The sequence below is a fragment of the Stylophora pistillata genome, chromosome 4 (genome assembly GCF_964205215.1).
Source record: "Stylophora pistillata chromosome 4, jaStyPist1.2, whole genome shotgun sequence".
Lineage (NCBI taxonomy): Eukaryota > Metazoa > Cnidaria > Anthozoa > Scleractinia > Pocilloporidae > Stylophora > Stylophora pistillata.
In genome coordinates, this window is record NC_142522.1 from 43,354,132 (window position 1) to 43,374,777 (window position 20,646).

Sequence of the window (20,646 nt, forward strand, 5' to 3'; positions counted from 1 at the left end):
TGATCACTTCACTTGCACCTCCATCAATGGCGATCTACTGCATAACGTGCACTTATTGCAAATTGATATATATATTGGTGAAACAGGAAGACGACTGGCTAGATGACCGATTCTGAGAACACCTTCGCGACGTTAAAAGAAATGACAAAGATGCATGCATACCAGTCGCTCGACACTTTAATCTGCCTAATCATTCTAAACAGCATATGGCGGTTTGCGGTGTTTACTTACATTTAGGCAAAACTTTAGAAAATTAAATTTATCCTTCAAATCGGCACTCCCAATCCCCACTCTTTTCATTCAACTAATTTATTTTTGTTTTCCTTGTCACAATGTTCCCACCAATAGTGTAGTTTCATTTTCTGGATCTAAACACACTCAACCCACGCTGACGAAGGGCTTAACGCTCGAAACGTCAGCTTTGAAACTCTCCACGGGGCCAAGTTACATTTGAGATAGCGTGGTTACCAAGCTGAAAACGGCACCGCTGATCAAGGTGGCGGTGTGAAGCGCAGAACTTCGAATTCGCCATGTCAGTCTTGTTGTAGGGATTTCTATTTCGGTGTGGGAAACCCCATTCTATGGAATAATGCAAGCAGGACAAAAGCTAGGGATTGTGTACATTGGCAAGGCTGGTGGCAAGGTTAGTGCGGAAAGTGTCGACTGGTTTCATTTACTTACCTCAGTATCTGATCGGATCAAGAACTGAGTCAATTTGTAGTCCTGGAAGTTTATTTTTTTATGTTCTTATGATCAGTTTTTTCAGTCGTCTCGTAAGTAGTCCACTTGTTTGATTTTTCATGTGCAGAGTTCGGCTAATGTTAAAGAATCTGAATATCTAGTAATTCATTCTGAGGAGAATTAGTTGGAAATAAATCGATGTACAGTTTAGAGTGACATACAGGTGAAAGAGGAGCCCTTTTCAGCTCAATAATCAAAATCTCAAATGTAGGTGAAGTCTCGTCTAAGATTTACAGCGCTCGAAAGGCTTAGAGGAAGAATTTACAGCATTCAGGGACATCTTCTGGGGAGAGTTTCCGCTGAGGAATCTCTTAGTTTCTCATTGCAGCCATGAATAATCATTATCAGTTTTGTGGCTCCCACTTTCGATCTTCATGTATTGGAAATCAGCCTGATAAGAGAGAGTAGTAGACTCCAACAAAGGGAGTAGTAGTTTAAGTTATTGCAATGTAAATGAAATTTCATAGCTCTTGGAGTTGTGTATTACGTTAAAGCTAATGACAACTACTGATAGGATACAAAGCTTGTTGTAAATTTTAATAGCCCAAGGCATCAAGAGAGTAAAGATGTTGTTCTAAAATATCCAAAGAGCAGAATAATTCACCTAGTTTACTCCTTTGTGGTTTAGTCTTTGGTGGTGGGTACAAATCCAATCTCAAGACCATTTCTCTAGAACAGAACATTTTTCATTGCTCAGTTCTTCATCCCCTCATCTAATGCTTTGAGTGTTTTGTTATTTAGTGCTATGACAGGAAGTCAATTACCTTTTGTTAACTATTAACAAAATTCTTCATGCTTTTACATCATTTAAATTTTTTGTCTCACTCTCTATTTCTTTTCTTTCCTTCCTTTTCAGCATAAATATTCTCTTCTTGATGAAAAAGATGTTCATCTAGTTAAAAAGTTTAGATTTGAGGTAAGTGATATCAATATTATTTTCTCTTCTCACACCTACTCAATAACACCCTCTGGTGTTTATCAATTTGTTTGGGTTGCCAATGTGGGGTTTACTCAAAATTATGTTTTATAAACCATTGACAACAAATTGCTATGGTGAATCATTTGTAAATTATACAGTTTGTTAAAGGTAGAATTGTTAGGGTGGGCTCAAAATGGTTTTGTTATTTTTGAACACCAATTCTTTTATGGATGGTTGAATCAAACAAATATTTGTCTGTTTCCTTGAAAACAAAGTAAAAAAAGCCCAATTATTTGTATGTACTCTGAATAATTTTTTGACATGTAAGGTTACCATGGTAACAAAACAGTATCTTAGAAATGCCTTTAATGTTAGCTCTCCATATAATTATACAGTCTGTTACTCAAAATGAGTTTGATGACCACCATTTTTCTAGAATTGTAATCAGCATATCAAAATGCCATCTTCTACAAAGTTTTAAGAAATTTTATACTTTCCATTCAGAGCCACCTCAGCTTTTTGGTACAATAGTATAAATGTCTAATTATTACAACAATTTTTTTTTTCTTTCAATCTTTGAATTGATGACTTTATTTACACTTTTGTAGCGAGCATTTTTTTGAGGATGTGACAAATGTGCTAATCATTACAAGTTGCTCACATTGCCAGTAAGGTACTCAGCATGAGCAGCCAGCTTTTAGTGAGATACATACGTGAAATTGAGTTGACCACCCAAGGCAAGCCAGAGGGAAGCACTGCCACACTGAAAAATCAAATTGATACCACAGGCATTTTGAATTTTATACCTCTTACTAACCAAGTCCAAGGTCTGCACTTTAAGTTATTGACCTCACTTTTCAGCTCCGGATAACATCCCTCCAATCTTCATTGGAAACTCTACAATTGAATGGGTATCGAAATCACAATTACTTGGAATGACCATTGATGAGAAACTGACCTGGACTCCGCATGTGCTGGAACTTAAAACATCATTTGCTAAAAGACTAGGATTACTTATTAAGAAGTCAAGATTTCTCCCTAGGAATGTTCAGTGGCTTATGGTCTTATACTGTAAGGATCTTGCTGCAATTCCGACTTATTTCAGACCCTGGAAAGACTTCATTGTAGGGCTGCGAGACTTATTTTTAATTTGCCGAAAGACATGGCATCTGCTGATGTCCTACAACGGGCCCAATGGCCAACTCTGTCTATTTATTATAAATCAGACATTTTTATCTGTTTTCATGAAGCTTTCCTTGATAGGTTACCTGCTATACTAATCAATCTGATTTTTAAGAAATGGGCCACAAATTATTCAACTCGGGCTTGGGCTTCCTTAATTGTTCCATGCTTTAACATGCGCTACATGAAAGACTCTGTCGCGTTTAGAGGCTCGGTCCTGTGGAATGCAGTGACCAACAATTGTAGTGCCCTGACAAAAAATATTTCATATCGTGACCTCAGGCTAAAGCTCAAATCTTTAGTTAATTTTATTGAATTCAGTTTTGAGATAACATCTGCATCCACTTGTAATTTTAAAAAAGATGACTTTGTATATATTTAAATTTATGTTTACAATTCCACATTCGTAAGCACCACTGGTTTAAGTTTAGACGTTCTCTACATACCCCTAGGTTTTAGTTTTTAGTACATTTAGTGATTAGTTAATTACAAACGACCCCACAAGCTCATGTAGCTTTAACACTCATCGTTTTAAAATAAAGACTATCTCTCTATCTATCAGCTTGCATTTATAGCCCAAAGGCAAAACATGCAGACCATAAATCCAAGCGGTAAAAAACAAGGGTCCGTGACTTCAGTAGTGACCAAGAAAACAAGATTATTATGATATTAATTTTATCTCTGGATGCAAATAGAGGGGAAGACTTCAAATACAACAAACTTTCGAACTTAGCAGGACGCACAGAGAGATATATATAACTGAAAGACATAATAGGTCACATTACTGTTTTGTGGTGTAACTGGTATACAAAACATAGTCATATAAAGCCAAACTGCTTATTTGAAGATGTGCATGTACCTGCAAGGTGTCTTGGAAAAGTGACTTATTAATATAATATGTACTTGATTTGCATCGAAAATTATATATAGCATCCTGTCATTGCACTTGATTTATGCTTTATGGATTCCTTTTCCCTGTTTATAGTTTGTGGATTTACTGTAAAAGCTTTGTATTGTTTCATCAGGCAAAAGTTGATGTCAATAAAGATGGTAATGGTGCTAACATCTTTGCATATGCATTTGACTTGTCAAGAGAAGGAACAAGTGGATGCTATTTTCATGAATATATTTGGTGAGGAATTGTTTTGTTGCCTCCCTGGCTAGCCCTAATAAACTAGATCAGCACAACAATCTTAAACAGAATTGAGTCATGCCTTTTTTGTTCAATAAAGTTAACTCACTCTTAACAAACTTTTAATCAATTTAGAAGCAGGACATTTGTCTACTGGCTAGTAGAAATTGAAAACCACTAGCCAAAACTGAATTTCTACTAGTCTGGAGCTAGTGGGCTACTCTTAGTGTCAAGCCCTGCCTCAGATAAACAAGTGAAATCTCAGTTGTCTACAGTAGAGGAAATACAGCAGGGGTTTCAATTAGGGCCTCACACTGGGCAAATTGGCCAGTTGTGAGGACGGTTTTGCCCACCTGGTTTGATGCTCTGGAGGAAAGTTTATCTTCTAAAGAAGTTCAATTAAAAAAAGTTTTGCCTGCCTGTGAAAACCAGTTGCCCTCCTGCTGAAAAAATGTAATGAAACCCCTGGTACTGTGGTAGGGTGATACATACCTGTTACTGTTGTGCACAGGACTCTGTAGAGATAATCATGACAATTTGATAACAACTGTGTATATTAAAGGTTCATAATTTTGATAGTATTTCTCTGATAAGTAGGATAAGATGAGATAAGGTAATTTATTTAACATCCAATACATGGGGAGTGGTCTCCAATCTACCAAGCCCAAGGCTCATTATACAAGTGTTTCATTTGCTAAAAAGTAGGAACTGTTAATGATAAAAGCTAATGAAGAGTAATAACAAATAATTTATAAATGTGATCTAGAGATTACATAATATATTTTATCGGACGGGTACAAGTAAAGTTTAATTGACATGTGAATTAATGATAATATAATTATAGCAATAAAATGTGCACTTTTGAGGTCCATGAATGTATGAATTTAAAGAAGGTAACATCATAACCAATAGAATTCTAAACCATGTTGAATGTAATGGAAAGTCATTGAGGAATTTAGAATGGATTTTTTATGCATTGTCTGATTAAACAGGATGCAGAGCTCAGGGTGGAGTTTGTATGAACAGAATCATTTCATTCATTTATCTTCTGTAAACACTTATTTTTTCTTTCAATACCTTTGTTGTTGTTCCACGGTAGGGAAAGACATTGTGGTGGCATAGCACCTGGCTTTAGTGTTTGTCACAAAAATGGTGTAACAGTCGGTAAGTTTTATCAGAACTTTTGAAAAAACATTTCCAAGACAAAACTCTGAGATTTGAAGGAATTTTTTAAAGTTAAAAAACAAATTTGAGTTAATTCAGAGAGTAGTTAGTTATTGTAACATTTTACAAACATAAAGAAACAATAGGCCCTAGAGATGTTATGATGTTGTGTAAGTCCTTAACACCCTCCCCTTCCAAAATGGCTGACTATCAAGAGACACTTGTAACATCTCTTGTGACTCATCCTGGTTCAGTTGTGACACTGGCCATTATTGAATGAATCTGAGCAGGTCTGTGCAGATCCATTTTTGGTTTTGTTGATGCAGCCAGGGCTCAGACCTCATACTTTCAGACAAGGAGTTTGTATATCCACTGCACTTTGTACACAGAGCTTACAAAATGGCAAAGTTATTTTGTATTAAAATGCATTTGCTGCATATTTAATACATGTTTCACTTCTTAAATGATTGTCTGTTATCACATCATTGCCTATCATGCATTGGAACAATTTGAACAGCTTTCACATAACTGATATTAACTGACTCTATCTTCACTGTTTTGTTTTATCGCAGACAACAGATTAAATAACTTGTGTGTAGTACCGTCTCCTCAAAGTAAAGACTCCAAAGTGAAGTCGAACAGTGCTGATAAGTATGTACAGCAGATGTGTTGATCTTATAATTGTTATTGTTATTATTATAATATTATTATAATTGTTATAATTACTATAATTGTTATTATAATTGTAACATCTACTAAGATGTAAATTATCAAAAGGAGATGACTCAAGATGCAGGGGGAAGCTTAAGCAAGCCTGATTGTAATCTTCTGGTCCTCCTTTTTTTACTGTAAGAGTTTTAAGAGAAAGATTTTCAAAAGACAACACAAGCTAAAAGCAATTAGTGACCTCTAATGAAGATATTTGCATGTCCTGAATAGAATATTTAGTTCCCAAAATATGGGAATTTGTAATACCAGTACTACCTTTCTCTTCAAAATATGGGAATTATTTCAATTTGTATTTCAATTCCAGAGTTACCTCAGATAATTAAGTAATTTGGAAAGTCTGGCATGCAATCTTTTTTGAAGGAATGACGTTATATCCCTTGTTGGAGATTAATTCTTTGTATCTACTAACCAAGATGTACAATTGTTTACTTTTATCTACTTAGTCATGGCAGAACCAGTATTGTTGTGGGATAATTGAATATTGAATTTTACATTTCAGTGCTGGTCATAGTAATAACTGTGGGAGTGAACCTCGGGAAGACCAAAGATTATACTGGATGGCTGTGTGTAGATTGCCCCCATTTGAGGCAGAACATGAGGTACAAGGGCATGTCATCTACAAAATTTTGCTTACTCTTTTTTACCCCTAACACCCTGACATCAGTATGCATATTTGCCAGACTGTTTTTTGTACATTTCTTAAGGTAATGACAAGGATCATTTGTTTTAAACAATCAAGAAATTCTTTAGTTAATTATCATTTCCTTTATTCTCCTGACCTTAATGCAGGGTGCAAAATTGCACCTAATACAGGCGCCAATGTGACTAAATTTTTCACTTTGGCGACCAAATCCTGAAAATTAGTGGCCAAATTGGCAACTAAAATTTCTAATCACACCTTACCTAGAGATCTAGTGATTGTTGAAGATTTGCAAAGATAAATCTGCAGCAAAGTTCCTCGTTAAGCTCGTTTCCAAAATGCAGCACGTGCACGATGTCAAACTAGACGCCATCTCTAGTGTCCTCTTTGTAGCTCGTGCAAATTTAGCAGGCTCATTTTTGATGTTTGTATGACAGTATCACTATGATATGATAACCTATCTAGTATAGTGACAGGGCAAAAAAAAATCTTGCGTGTGTGTGTCATAATGGCCACCAACTTTTTGGAATTGGCTACCACTTTAAAATATTTAGGAGCCAAGTGGCTACTGGAAAAAAAAGTTAATTTTAAGCCCTGTGAGACTAGGATCTAATTTTCCCTAACAATATCACCTCTGAATCACACATTGAATGTGTGATTCAGAGGTGATATTGTTAGGGAAAATTAGATCCTAGTCACACTTAAGCATCAATTGGTTAATGGAGGTGTAAATGTATAGATGGGAAAACATTGATTGAAGACAGTCAGCAAAAGAGCTTAATTATCTAAAGATGTTGAGTGTAGCTGCTCCAAGCATAAGATCAGGACCAATAGAATTATTTGCAATTAGAGCCATAGCCATGTGGGGTTTATCCACAGGTTAAGGGAGTGCTCAGCCTTTTTCTTTTGTATGGCTTGCCAGGGAATACTTTAGGTTTAATCACATAGTGTAAAAGACACATTCATTAACTTGATGAGAAGTAAAATGAGGATCATAATTTATTGATGTCTGCATGTCAAATAGTGCACCATGACATGTACTACTGACTGCATGGGAGGGGCAGACAGGATAATGTTTGGATGACCTGCTGACATGCTGGTTGAGTACAGTTCCTGATGTCTTACTAACTTTTGACATGGCTTTTCTTCTGTTGAATTCACAGCATTTTATGAATTTAAACTACAAGTGTTATAATGCAAATGGGGAACAAGTAATAGAAGAAGGTGAGAAATTTAAAACTTGTTTAATCTACAATGTTCAGATGATCAGTGACACTGGTTTTGCCTCTTTTTTTTTTTTTATTTTTTTTTTTTTTTTAACAATGTCTGTCTCTAGATCTGCAGAGTTTTTTCTAAAGTTAATGCTGTTGGCTTTCTTGTATTTTGATTCACATTATTGTGTGTTCTGATCAATTATTTTCCTTGACTGATGATCACTCAAACAGAATGAAATAGTTAACACTGCAATAGTAATGTTGAAGTGGAAAAGCAAGGGAGGTTTGGGTCAGCTTGGATAATCACCTGCATTTTTCACTTCTCAGCTATTGTCACACATTTTTGTTTTATTTTCTGATATTGCATTGAGAATATTGCAGATGTACTACTTTTAAAAGGGAGTGGAAAGTATATTGTGTATTACATCATGGAATCATTAAATTTTTTAAACTCTCCTTAATTTTCTTATCTTTCTTCTAGATGACACCTTGTCCTTTTACGAGTGCCATTACCCCCCCTGTTGTAAAATGGAAACTGAGGTCAGTCTCAACTCTTGATTAGTTGATCATCAAACTTAAAGTTCAGTATCTAGTTGCTAATTAAAAGAAAGTACTGACTGGACATCTCTTGTCAGCTGGCTGGCCTTCCTGCTAATCAGCTTAAAATGACAATTAGTTTTAATTTGGTACATGAGCAAGGAGTTTGTCACTTTTCTTGTTTTTTATACAACCTTACTTTCTTTCTGTGGCCACCTCTCCACAATCGCCACATCATCCTCTTAGTAACATGGCTATTAACAAGATGACTGTGATATGACTTCTCAAAAGGTATTTGAATAAAGAGTGCTATTATTGACAGAGGAAAACTATTCCCTTTTTTAGACCCAGGACTTTGTAAACCATACCCTGTTTGAAAGTACGTACCCATTTTTAAAGTGCCAAGTAGCTCAGTAGCCCCCTGAAAATTTTCTCCCAGCTTAGTTCTGGACATAGTAACATTAACATTCATATTCTTCACACTGATCTCTTTACATTTCCTGTGGTAATAACAAGGAGAATTTGTTTGATGATCAGGAGCTTCTTAGATTGGTGATCATTTTCATTATTCTCATGACCTTTACATTTGACTCAAGGGTGAAACTGTAAAGAGAAATTAGAAGGCAGTCACTTGTATTGGGTTATGGGGTTAACTGTATTATGTAAATATGGAAACTAATTATATGTTTTAATTAAGTTTGAAGGTTGTATGCTAAGATCCAATTTGCACTTGCATTGTTGAGCCATAAAGACACAAAACTCAAGATTGTTCTTCCAATGTTTCTTGCTTATTTTGGCACTGAGTGTATGATTATTTCATTGAAAGTCAGGTGTATTCTTTGGTTGTAGCTACGAGAGTTCAGCATTTGTGGACAATGCCAGCAGGTCAGATACTGTGGACCTCTTTGTCAAGAGGTAGGTCCGTTTACAGAAAAAAAAAATTAAACAGTATCAGTTTAAAATTTTAGGTATATACACTGTCTTACAGAGTGCAAAGGAAGTAAATATTGTTGATTAAAAAAAAGATTATTGGGTTTTCTGTTTTCAAGTTTTGGATATCCTGTGGCAAATTTTAGTTTGTGAGGAGAGAGTGGCACAAAGTTGTCAGTTTTGAATTAACTGGGGGGGGGGGGAAGGGAGGGAGGGAAGGGAGGGAAGGGAGGGGGTTCCAAAGTCAAGCATTTCCAGATTTCCATTTTCCAAAATTGGCATCTCTGATCTCTCCTCAAATTAAGACCAGTTTTTTTGGGGATCTCTCAAGAGAACCAAGGCCTTAAACTCCCAAGAGTGATGAACATGCAAGTTTTCCCCATAATATTTCAGCAAACAGGTGAGAAGGGTACTCACAAACTAATCAGATAAAAGTTATTTCCTTGATCTAACACCAAATTCTCTCACTAACTAATGGAAAGGAAATGTGTAGCAGCTAGCAGGAGAATTAACCATCAGATTGTGGGTGCTAAAGAGTTAATCTGATGATGATACCCTAACCTAATTCAAATATGAAATCATGAACTTATCCTGAGGATGGTCAATCCTTGTGTTTTATTTCTTCAGAGAGATTGGCCTTCTCACAAGAAGCACTGCAAGGAAAAGGCCAGACAGAGAATCAATTGTGACATGTTCCCTGAGCGTTAGGCTGAAGTGTGATGGTTGTTTTTGTTCATTATGTTAACATGTACACAATACATGTCACACTACACATTACTTTCAATTTGTCTGATAGGAGAGTAACCTTAGTTTATTTTATTGCTTGATTTTATAACAAGAATGATTAAAGTGAACTTCAGATACTGCACTTGTCATTTATTAGGTATTAAAAAGAATCCACATACACACTCTCTAGTTTGGCTTTGGACACAAAAAAAGTTTGTGTTTGTAATGAGCACAATTGGTTAGAAATAACACTATTTGCATGACTGTACATTTTATTGTGTTGTTCTGTTCTAAAGTAGGTTTATTTATATAATTATGTGCTTGTTATTTTTTGAAGTATCATGCAACCTTCAATTTGACAAGTTGTAGTGTGAATCCCTTGAATTAGACATTTGAAGTGAAGCTGATATTCCAGCAATAATACTGTGTTCCAGGTGTTTGAGTGGTAAACAGGAGCAAAAAAGCAAACAGCAGGACCTAAGGACAAAAGTGGAGGAGTGAAAAAACAGGAGAGGTTTGTTTTGGTCGGGCAGAGTTCATCACATGACCCAAACCTACGTTTTTCTCTCCCTCCTCTGCTGCTGTAGTACTGTTCACTATTTAACAAATGGTAAACACCACAGCGTACACTATTGAGTTATGGATGCACGTGGGAGGTTGCTAAGCGCAAAAGAAGCGTAAGAGTCGCTCAAGGCGATAGCCGAGAGCAACTCTAGCTTCTTGAGTGCTTAGCAAACCTCCCAAGTGCATCCATAACTCAATAGTGTACGCTGTGGTGTTTACCATTTGTTTTATAACATAACATTGATACATTGTAGCTAAAGAGTTCCCTTTTATTTAACAAATCTTACGTGACCAGAAAAAAACAAGCGCGCACGGAAAAATAGTCTTTGCATTTGCTCACGTCAGCAGCATACACCCATGGGCAAATGGGGGACGTTAAATGGACCAATCAGAGCGCACGCTTTACTTTGGTTGTGTTATAATGTGCTACAGTGTACATGTTAAGTTCCAAATGTACGTCTCAATAGATCCGGCATAAAAAAAATTGCCTTACCAGGCAATCTGATTTTTTATTGTTTTCCAAACAAGGTTCTAGCAACAACTTTGAATTTCCAGCAGCCACCATCTAGAATAGTGCACAATGCACTTTGGGCTGGTAACCTGCAATGGTTGCTTGGTAACCTGTAATGGTTGCTTGGTGCACGCAGTATGGTTTTTGACTCTTGTTGATGCTTAATTGCTGTCATCTGAACAAAATTCTGGTTAATGTGCCAGATCTATTTAGGAGTACATTTGGAACATTTTGAGCACTATATGTTAAGAGTGGATGTTCCCGTTAACTAACTTAACACCTGAAACATGCAACATGACTTAAACCTTTTTCATGACACCTTTCGTGATTAAAGGTTGATTATTCTCACACTCCTATCTTAAGATAAACTTTCTCAAGAAATTGCTTCTGATAATTTTCAAAAGATTTGTTTCAAGCATTTAGTGTTAAGATTCTACTGTCTATTAACCAGACTTAGATTAACTGGAATTTTCTTGTTAACCCATCTCTGGGCTAGATGTTCTATTGATCTAATACTGCTCACAGCAAATGTCAATTTAAGGAAAAAAATTTTTGATCTTGTTCCTGGCCATCTTAATCCTTTCCCTCCTGGGAATGACCAAGAAGTAGTTATGCTCTCAGCCAGACAGGTCATGACAGAAGGAAAAAAAAATTCCTTGGTATATCATTAGAGTTATTACCAACTTCCTAGAGCTAAAATTGTAAAAAATGTACGGCAGACAAAGCAAATAATTGATATTTAGAACTTGGGAGAGAGTTACCTATTTGTTTCTCTGTTGAATGTTTGATCCATGGTGGAACTGTACAGTTGTTAAATAATGAATTAAATCATTATTGACATGTTTATGTGTTTTGTTCCAAGTCTTCTTGTGATTTTTTTTTAATCTGATTTTGGGGTGTGAGGGGTGGGGAGAGGGGGGCTGAAATAGTTCCAACAGGGAAATCCATCCCCAACACCCTTTTCAATTGTCCCCACTGTAGTAGTCTTTACAGTAGTAGCAAACAAAATATTTTCATGAATTTTCAAGACTAAAATGTGAGGGATGCCTTTCCTTGTAGCATACACTGTTTAGGTGGTCAGTGTGGGGATGTTTGAAAAAAAACAAAGAGAAAAAAAAGAGGGCAAGCAAGGGAAAAACAAGGACACTTTCCTCCTACCTCAGGGGATGTACATTAATGGAGGGAAAAGAAAAATGCAAGGGAGTTTTACTCCTGAAAAATCCCTGCCAAATTCCTTGTCTGGGCATTTGTTCAGCCCTTTTGACCAGTAGCTTAGCCCTATCATACCTCTATAGTTCCTTCTATGGCAGTCTTTTCTGACAGTGCAAAAGCCATGTTGTAACATTGGCAAGGGTGTATGTTGAGTTTCTTCTGTCACACTGATACCACTCTTTGCATCTCACTATGTCTCTGATATTCATATAGACTAAAACTGTGAATATGGTGAAAGTACCACTGATTGGCAACTCAAACTCTTTATATCCTTTGCTAATCACCTCCCATCCTCGGAGACCCAGGGGCTGAGTGGATTTCAAGTTTGGGCATGAAGAGCCCCTGGGGACATTGTCTTACAAGACTAGTTCCAAACGGTCGCAGTGGCTCTGCCATCTGATTGGTGCCAGAAAGTCTTTGTGTTTTTCTGCCCAATCAGAGTGAAGTGTGCTTTAGAGTCCTTTCGTGTGTTTTAACACGGACATATACTAGTAGAGTTGCTCGCCATGTTTGTTTGGACCGTGCGACAGAGATTTGCTTGAGATGAAAAGTTTCAGTCTCGGCACACAAAGTAAGAGAAATCGATCAGATTGTCCGCGAAAATCTTATCGGAAGTTATAGTGAATACTTTCGCAGGTATCACTAGAAGTTATTTCGTCGCACGGGCCACGCAGGTATGTCGAGCAACTGGCGCTTTCGCCTACGTAGCTTTCTGCTTTCTCTGCGCGCCAAAATCTAATCTTAGTAGTAAAGTCATTCACAATACGGCCAAGGTTGCAGAGAACGTTAAGTTCGTGGACGACCTCCAGCAAGTGCTAAGAGAAAGCTTAGCTGTGTTTCCGGTTTGCTAATTAAAATCTGAACAAAAACTTATTAACGAGAACATCGTGGGAAGGAGAGATGTTTTCGGGCAGTTACCGAAGGGGTTTGGAAAGAGTTTAATCTTTCAACTGCTGTCTAGAGTGTTGAAATTCTTGAGCTAGGAAGGCCACGGATTCTCTTCTAGTCCCTCGGTCATTGTCATTTCACCTCAGTCTGTCGATTGCTGAAGACCAAGTTAAATACCTTTGATCATTGGGAATCGATCCGATGCTGTTTTCAGTGGGAAAAACAAAACCAAAGACCAAGAAATATTGGATGGAAAGGGCGGGTTTGCTTTATTGCAAATGTCAGCTTAGTAGTACAGGGTCATCTACCCACATCTAATAAGCAAATATTTCCACGCTTAGCTTTTCTTTTTTTTCGAGCGAAGATGAGATTAGAGTTTGGCATGCACAGAACGTTTCGCAAGTACCAGTTGCTCGACATACCTGCGTGGCCCGTGCGAGGAAATAACTTCACGAGATTGGCAAAGTTTCAGTCACAGCAAATTATGCAAAAAATCTAGAAAGATTTAAGCTTAAATCTCGTTTATCGTTTAAAGCGACATATCAATGACTGCAACCATCGTGTGGTATACAAACCTCGCAAACTTTAAAACACGTTCTCTAGTGATACCTGCGAAAGTATTCAGTATAATTTTCCGGTAAGATTTTCGCGGACATTCTGATCGATTTCTCTTACGTTGTGTACCGAGACTGAAACTTTTCACAAGAAAATCTCTGTCGCACGGTCCAACCAAACATGGTAAGCAACTGCGCTACAAGTATATGTCCGTGTTAAAACACACGAAAGGACTCTAAAGCACACTTCACTCTGATTGGGCAGAAAAACACAAAGATTTTCTGGCACCAATCAGATGGCAGAACGACTGCGACCGTTTGGAACTAGTCTTGTAAGAAAATGTCCCCAGGGGCTCTTCATGCCCTAACTTGAAATCCACTCAGCCCCTGGGTCTCCGAGGATGATCACCTCCAGGCAACTTGTGTGGAATTTGTGTGCTTAGATATTGTATTTTTTGCAAGAATAAATTAGTTAAAAACATCTTGTGCCACATTATCTCACTGTTTTAATGAGGTAACACTAAAACAACTATTCACTTAGGTGTAAGAGGCTAGTCCTGGAAAGTAACCTTTCCACTTCAGATAACAGTTGTTAATTATTCTTTATTGCATCACCCTGTAAGCCACTAAGGTAATCTCATATTACTAATGCACTCTTGATACTGGCTCAATAAGCCAAGCACCACAACTTGAGAGGAAGTTGGAGTAAACAATATTAACTCAGTTTCTGAAATCATTTTTATTGACCATATTTACATCTGTAGCTTCCATTATTATTCAACCTCTACCATAGCATTTATCTCTTTGGAAAGTTCATTTACTTGCTCAATTATTTTAACTCTGTCAAGTGAATCAAGCCTGTTACCGCATCTTTGGAGAAATTTGTCAGGATGCCATCTTACTTGCTGTTCTTTCAAAAACTTTCTTTTTTCTTCTATCGTTTTCAATTCTGACCAATTTCTCAAAAGGGTAATCATGGCTTTGGTATCACCCTTTGTGGGCCACGGTATCTCGACGAAGGTGAGGTTTAATGTCGAATTACTGCAGAATACTGCTATGCAGTTGGATTCATAATCTGCTAATGATTTTGAAAGTTTCAATTTCTGACGTTCTACGGACATCCGTGATAAGTAAGCTTCGTGTTCCTTCTCAAGTTGTTTAGTTCTTTCTCTCGCCTTCTGTTCGTTTTCATTTTGTTGCCGACTTGACTTTCTTGTCTCTCGTTTCCGTTGCTTCTTCGCTTCCGTTTTTTGTCTTCTTTCGTACGTAATTCTATCAGCCCACTCATCATAAGTTTCCTGTGTGTTTTCAAGGTAATCATCCTGGCGATAATGACTGTAACTTTCTTGGCTTTCTTCAAACTGTAGTTTTCTTTCCCACTCAAGATCTTCCTTCAATCTTAACTTCTCCTCTTGCTCTTTCTGCCATCGCTCTTTCCTTTCAGTCTCCAGTTCTTCCCTTCTCTGGGCATATACCCTTTTCAAATCGGCAAGGTACCCTCTGGGAGTTTTTCCCTCGTTGTTTAATTCGTCAAGAACATGGGGATTGTCACAGCGGTTGAGTAATGGTACAATGAGATCAGTGTATGTCGAGAATCGAACCGTTTGAATAGCGAATTTCAAAGCTAAATGAATAGGTGTATTACCATCACTGTCTGTAGTTCGTACATCTGCTCCTTTCTTCAACAAAAGTCTCATTATTGCATCATCTCCAAGAAGACAACAAGCGTGCAGAGCTGTTCGGCGTCTACGATCGACTAGGGCAATTAAATATGAAGCTTCGTATTTCTTGAAAAGAGATCGCACACGATGAAGTTTCCCCGTCATTACGTAGTAGAAAAGTTTCTCTTCCGTTGACTTACCCATTGGGTCAAGTTATATGGGAAGATAATTTGAGAAAAAGGTTTTATAAGATGACTAAGTTAGCAACGTCGCCATGTTGGTTTGAGAACCCAGGCCTTTCTATGAGAAACCTCAACGTAACCTCGTTCCCAGGGTCCACAAAACAAATGCCAACAAAATTTTAATTAAAAGTTAAAGGTTGTGCATTTGGATTTTAATGAATACTTTTCGATTGATAATCATAATTCATGAAAAGGAAGTAGACATTTTTTTCAATCCACTGTTGCCGAGTCTGTTGCAATAGTCGCGTGGAGGATGAAACATGCGAGCCCGCTATATATCAGCCAGCGTTTAGCGACAACGCATGCTTACTTTTACTCAACTTGTTTTGGTCGATTTCACTTAATAAGGGAACTCGTTAGTCAGCCAGATCTTTACAATTTTCTACAGCAATACTCGACAGAGTAGAAATGGCAGAATCCGACTGGGACTCAGTTACTTACCTACGAAAGAAAGCACCAAGAGCGGCAGAATTGAAATCTAAACAGGTATTTATTATATTGTCATTGTACATACATGATGAAGCAGAAGAGTGAAAGAATGGAAGATTTGGATCAAGTAAGCAAGCTTACATAAGAAGTAGTCATCATTATATTTGTTTGAGAATTTGCGTAGTCATTTACTTCATAGAGTATGACACAATGATGTTAAACTTACAGCTTAGACAAAGAAAACCGGACTGTAAACCGTTGAGTGAGCGTGCAACAGCTTTCACCAATCTAGATTGTGGTGTGGCACTGTCCTATAAGTGCCATGCGATTGTGTGTTACCCCACAGGTTTTGATTTTGGAATCCCTGATGTAGAACTTGTCGCCATATTGAAGTGATTAATATCTATGAGTTGTGTTATACGATCATATAAATAATTGTGTATGAAAGAATTCTTAACCTCTCTGCAGTAATAGATTTCAAGCACGTGTCAGAACCCTCAACTTTTTATTAATTTCTATAAAAAAAAAAAGTTGAGCTGAAAGCTCCCAAAGTATTTGCACTCATGTCAGTCCCTCTTGAAAAAAAATCATTTTTATAATTAACCTAATCCTACTTGGCTTATGATTTGCAGCACATCTGAAAATTATTCACAATGTGAAAGAGGAAATCTGATATATTTTCTTAACGATAAAAAAATCAAAATCATCTGTGGCAGAAAGAAATGAATCTTCAAGTCGACACTTATAGAAGGCTCTTTGAAAGTTGCTAGATTTACCAATAATCAAATAGTTATTTAAAAAAAAATTTTTTTTTCTTTGGTGCCTTCATCAAGGCTGTCTCACAAGCACAAAGACATGGTGGCCATGTGGAAACATCGCAAAAATGTAAGATGAGCATTTAACTAGTTTTATTTTTAGATAAGAATAGCAACATCATGATGGAATCAACTCAGAATTACTTCACTCTTTATCTTCATAAATTTCATTTAAAAGCAGTCATTTTAGCTCTAAAAGAATATTAAAAACTCTAACTTAAAGGTAAATATTATATCACACTATGTTGTTATAAACAAAGGGGGTAAATTTCTGAAAAAACTGTGGTGCTGCATCAGTGGGGGAGTATAACAAGGTAATTTTGGTGTTATCGACTGAGTTGATAATGTGAGTTGGCCAGTGTAAAGATTTTCAAAGCTGATGTTTGAAGCATTAGCTCTTCATCAGAGCAAATGTTGTTAAAAAGGCTGACCTATGGTCTGACAGTAAACTTGTGCAACTCTTAGTCAAGGGTCAATAATTAGCCTGGTATTTTGTTGTCTTCTTTGGAAGACACTGTACTCTCCTCAGTACAGGTAAAACTGTCTGGTAAGCCTCACAAAGTGTCAGGGGAAAGCTTTGATGGACTAATGCCACATATAAGGGGAGCAGCAATATTCCTAGCTGCGTAATGCTGAGGAGATCGGAATGAGTTGCAGCATGGTGTGTGTCACTTTTTATCAAGATATATATATAGAAGGATTCTTTGTCACTTAAAGAATAGCACTGTTTCAGGTATTCATAGACAGTTTTAGGACATTGTTGTTCTAGCTCAGAACGGCTTTCCTTTGAAGTTTGCATGAAGTTGTAATTAATTTTTATCGTTAATACAGATGGTGCTGCTTCAAACAAGCAGCATTCGGCAAACAAGGATTCTGCTAAACTGGACCGAGAGACAGAGGAGCTACATCGTAAGTTGTACTCTGGAAATCATGTGTAGACAGTCTGGAAAATAGAGTTGTAACAAGTGTTAGGGTTTAATCTTTCTCATTTTCTTAGAATAAAATGTTTTTGTCATGATAAAGCTCTGAAATTTGAGCACTGGTAAGGGAACTGGATTCTGGATCTTGAGGTTGGCATGCAGGCCTCGGTTTGGTCACTGTGGATTCTTATTGCCAATAGTGGCAAGCAGTCAGAAAAATCTGCAGTTCTATGATTACAATCAATTTTGTACATGTGGGCTGGGGGGGGGGGGGCACTATGATTGACTTTCATTGCATCCAGGGTAGGTAGCAAAACTTCCAGGAAGGTCTGGTGATGGGGACCATTTGGCAACTTTCCCTTATTCCTACATAGATGTTTGATCCCTTCAAAAGCATTTTGCTGTTTTGTGATACATGTACCAGTACCTGCATTTGGGAATTCCTTGAAACTTTGTGTCTGTTCAAGTGAATTGTGGATGAGATGTGTGTTTGCAATCATTGCATCACCCGCACAACAACAACGCTTTTGGTTTCCTGAACTTATGCCATGCAACCAGCGAAATCTTTCTGCAGTTATTGTGTGTTTGAGTTTGACATTAGAGTCTGATACCCAGATTGTCTTGCAGATGAAAAAGTTTCCCTTGATGTTGGTAAACTCATTCAGCAATCAAGAATGGAGAAGAAACTAACACAGAAGGACTTAGCAACAGTAAGAGCAAGCTATGGAAACTGCAAGCAATTTTGTTATTTTGGACTTAATAAATAATTTTTTTTTCCATTATAGAAAATCAATGAGAAGCCTCAAGTCATTATGGACTACGAGTCTGGTAAAGCAATTCCTAACAATCAAGTGATGGGTAAAATTGAACGAGCATTGGGTGAGTGAACAAATTAAATGATATGTGTCACTGTGTTTTAAATTTTGTGAAATTTGTCATGGTCAAAGCTTATTTATAGATTTATTTTAGATTTCATGTTGCCATGCATCTGTTCATTAATAAATAAATGATGACCTCAAAATGTGTTAATTAGTACAAAAGAGTAGCACACAAGGCAAATGTGTCAGTGACATTCTTAACACATTTGAATGTATTTGTTCCCTATTGTTAATGATGACATCTTCTATGCATCCATCCTCCAACAGATCATGGGTAAGAACCAATTAAAATGTGTGTGTGTAATTCAGCATGTCACATAATTACTTTCTGTGACTTGTGTGACTTTTAGCTCTATGAACATACATTTTGATGGAATGCTAGGTCCGTGGAAAAAATTACATTTGAAATGTTGAAAACTGAAACTCTATGAGTTTTGTATTAAAGTATTGTATTATGTCTAACATCATCTGAAATTTAGGATGGCAAAAGTAAAACTGGTGCACTCTGATGAAGAGCTAACTCTAGAAGTTTCTGCTCTCAAAACTCTTTACGAAGGCCAATTTACAATTATTAATTCATTTGTTAAAACAAAGTTATCTTTTATACCCCCTCCCCCCCCCCACCAACAAAGCACCATAGTTTCTTTAGAAACTTACCACAAATATCATGCGATCTTTGCACTCCAGAAATATATGTGTAATTCACCTGCACTGAAATTACAATTTGGCATGTTGGATAATAAATCTCTTATTAAACGTTTTGTTTTATAGTATTGCTAATTATTATGATAATCCAACCAGATTCTGTAAAGTACAAATAACGCCATAGATGAGTACAAATATCATGCGGTATTTGTACTCCAGAGAACCAGTAGGACAGATTTTCTTGCACTGCACCAGCAAAGAATTGGATTGAATTTGTGAAAAAAAAGTGGCACACAATTTTAATTATATTTCTGACGACAAAAAGTCAGAATGTCTGGCAAATATAGATCCAAGTCTATTAGATGAATCAAACAAAGAAAAACATCTAGTTGACTAAGAAATTTCTTGAAGAAAATAGAAACAGCAACAAGAAAACAGGCCAATTCCACTCCAATTTGCATACTTTGTCACGCACTCCCTGTAAATAAATATCTGCAAAATTCACCTGCACTGAAATAACAATTTGGCATGTTGGATAATAAATCTCTTATTAGATGCTTCATTGTGTAGTATCACTGAGTATTTTTACTTGTTGTTGGTGTTTTGACTCACCCTACGGGCTCATCAAAATATGGCACAACTCATAAATATACTCAGCGATACTACACAACAAAATGTCTAATAAAAGATATGTATTTTTATTCGTTGTTTGTATTTTGACTTTGCCCTACAGGCTTGTCAAAATATGGCAAGACTCATAAAAACAATCAGCAATACTACACAAAATGTCTAATAAGATATATTTATTAAAAGTAAAACTGGTTTGTTAAATTTAACACCAAGGGAAAAACTTTACCACAGCAAAGTCATGGTAGGTGATTACAGAAGGAATAATAGTCTCTGGCAAATGCAAGTCATTTGAACTTAAAGTGTAAAATCTTTAGTTGTCAATGAAGCTCAGTGTCTCCAGTGCTAAATGCAATTTTTTTTTCCTTTTTTTTCAGGTGTCAAGCTTCGTGGCAAAGATAAAGGAATGCCGTTAGTTTCTGGTGGCAAGGGGAAGAAATGATATCTAATGAAAAGGTCAAATTAACCCTTTATGAACTAATTATAAGGCTACATTCATGTTTGGACTAGAAACTATTCTCAGGAAAGAGAATAAAAGCTTCTATGTGTAGTAAAGTTAGAGAATTCCCATAAAGGGTTTACTTAATATCATTTCTCTCCTTGCCAGTGTTAAAGATAAAAGAAAACAAAAACAAAAAAAAACAGATGCAGTACTTGAAGACCAAATGGATACAAACTTATGTCTGCTTAAGACTGCTGTTAAAATTATGCTTGGAAACCTCTCTTCCCCGGCCATTTGTGCCTTGGGGCTCTTTATTAAAAAAAGAGGTTCACTAACTGATTATA

At 36.7% G+C, this 20,646-nt stretch overlaps 3 protein-coding genes across 3 annotated transcripts; 2 read left to right on the forward strand and 1 right to left on the reverse strand.

The window, feature by feature from the left end:
- Positions 1-465: 465 nt before the first annotated feature.
- Positions 466-11,835, forward strand: LOC111333150 (zinc finger MYND domain-containing protein 19). Its single transcript, XM_022938673.2, has 10 exons — positions 466-643; positions 1,598-1,657; positions 3,868-3,974; positions 5,074-5,138; positions 5,711-5,789; positions 6,367-6,466; positions 7,671-7,731; positions 8,203-8,261; positions 9,108-9,173; positions 9,816-11,835. Exons 1-10 carry the CDS (start codon positions 590-592, stop codon positions 9,894-9,896), a joined length of 732 nt encoding a protein of 243 aa, XP_022794408.1. The 5' UTR covers positions 466-589; the 3' UTR covers positions 9,897-11,835.
- Positions 11,836-14,363: 2,528 nt separating this feature from the next.
- On the reverse strand, positions 14,364-15,612 carry LOC111333142 (NF-kappa-B inhibitor-like protein 1). Its single transcript, XM_022938664.2, has one exon. It carries the CDS (start codon positions 15,506-15,508, stop codon positions 14,417-14,419), a length of 1,092 nt encoding a protein of 363 aa, XP_022794399.1. The 5' UTR covers positions 15,509-15,612; the 3' UTR covers positions 14,364-14,416.
- A 243-nt stretch (positions 15,613-15,855) lies between these two features.
- On the forward strand, positions 15,856-20,641 carry LOC111333141 (endothelial differentiation-related factor 1 homolog). Its single transcript, XM_022938662.2, has 6 exons — positions 15,856-16,032; positions 16,809-16,860; positions 17,622-17,699; positions 18,338-18,420; positions 18,496-18,589; positions 20,238-20,641. Exons 1-6 carry the CDS (start codon positions 15,955-15,957, stop codon positions 20,300-20,302), a joined length of 450 nt encoding a protein of 149 aa, XP_022794397.1. The 5' UTR covers positions 15,856-15,954; the 3' UTR covers positions 20,303-20,641.
- Positions 20,642-20,646: the final 5 nt, after the last annotated feature.

Bases quoted from the DNA above. Each gene is read 5' to 3' on its own strand.
- LOC111333150 (XM_022938673.2), top strand. From the start codon at position 590: ATGCAAGCAGGACAAAAGCTAGGGATTGTGTACATTGGCAAGGCTGGT. The intron at 5,139-5,710 runs GTAAGTTTTATC...GTTTTATCGCAG, and splicing joins CAAAAATGGTGTAACAGTCG to ACAACAGATTAAATAACTTG. The intron at 5,790-6,366 runs GTATGTACAGCA...TTTACATTTCAG, and splicing joins AAGTCGAACAGTGCTGATAA to TGCTGGTCATAGTAATAACT.
- LOC111333142 (XM_022938664.2), bottom strand. From the start codon at position 15,508: ATGGGTAAGTCAACGGAAGAGAAACTTTTCTACTACGTAATGACGGGG.
- LOC111333141 (XM_022938662.2), top strand. From the start codon at position 15,955: ATGGCAGAATCCGACTGGGACTCAGTTACTTACCTACGAAAGAAAGCA. The intron at 16,033-16,808 runs GTATTTATTATA...GCCTTCATCAAG, and splicing joins CAGAATTGAAATCTAAACAG to GCTGTCTCACAAGCACAAAG. The intron at 18,421-18,495 runs GTAAGAGCAAGC...TTTCCATTATAG, and splicing joins CACAGAAGGACTTAGCAACA to AAAATCAATGAGAAGCCTCA.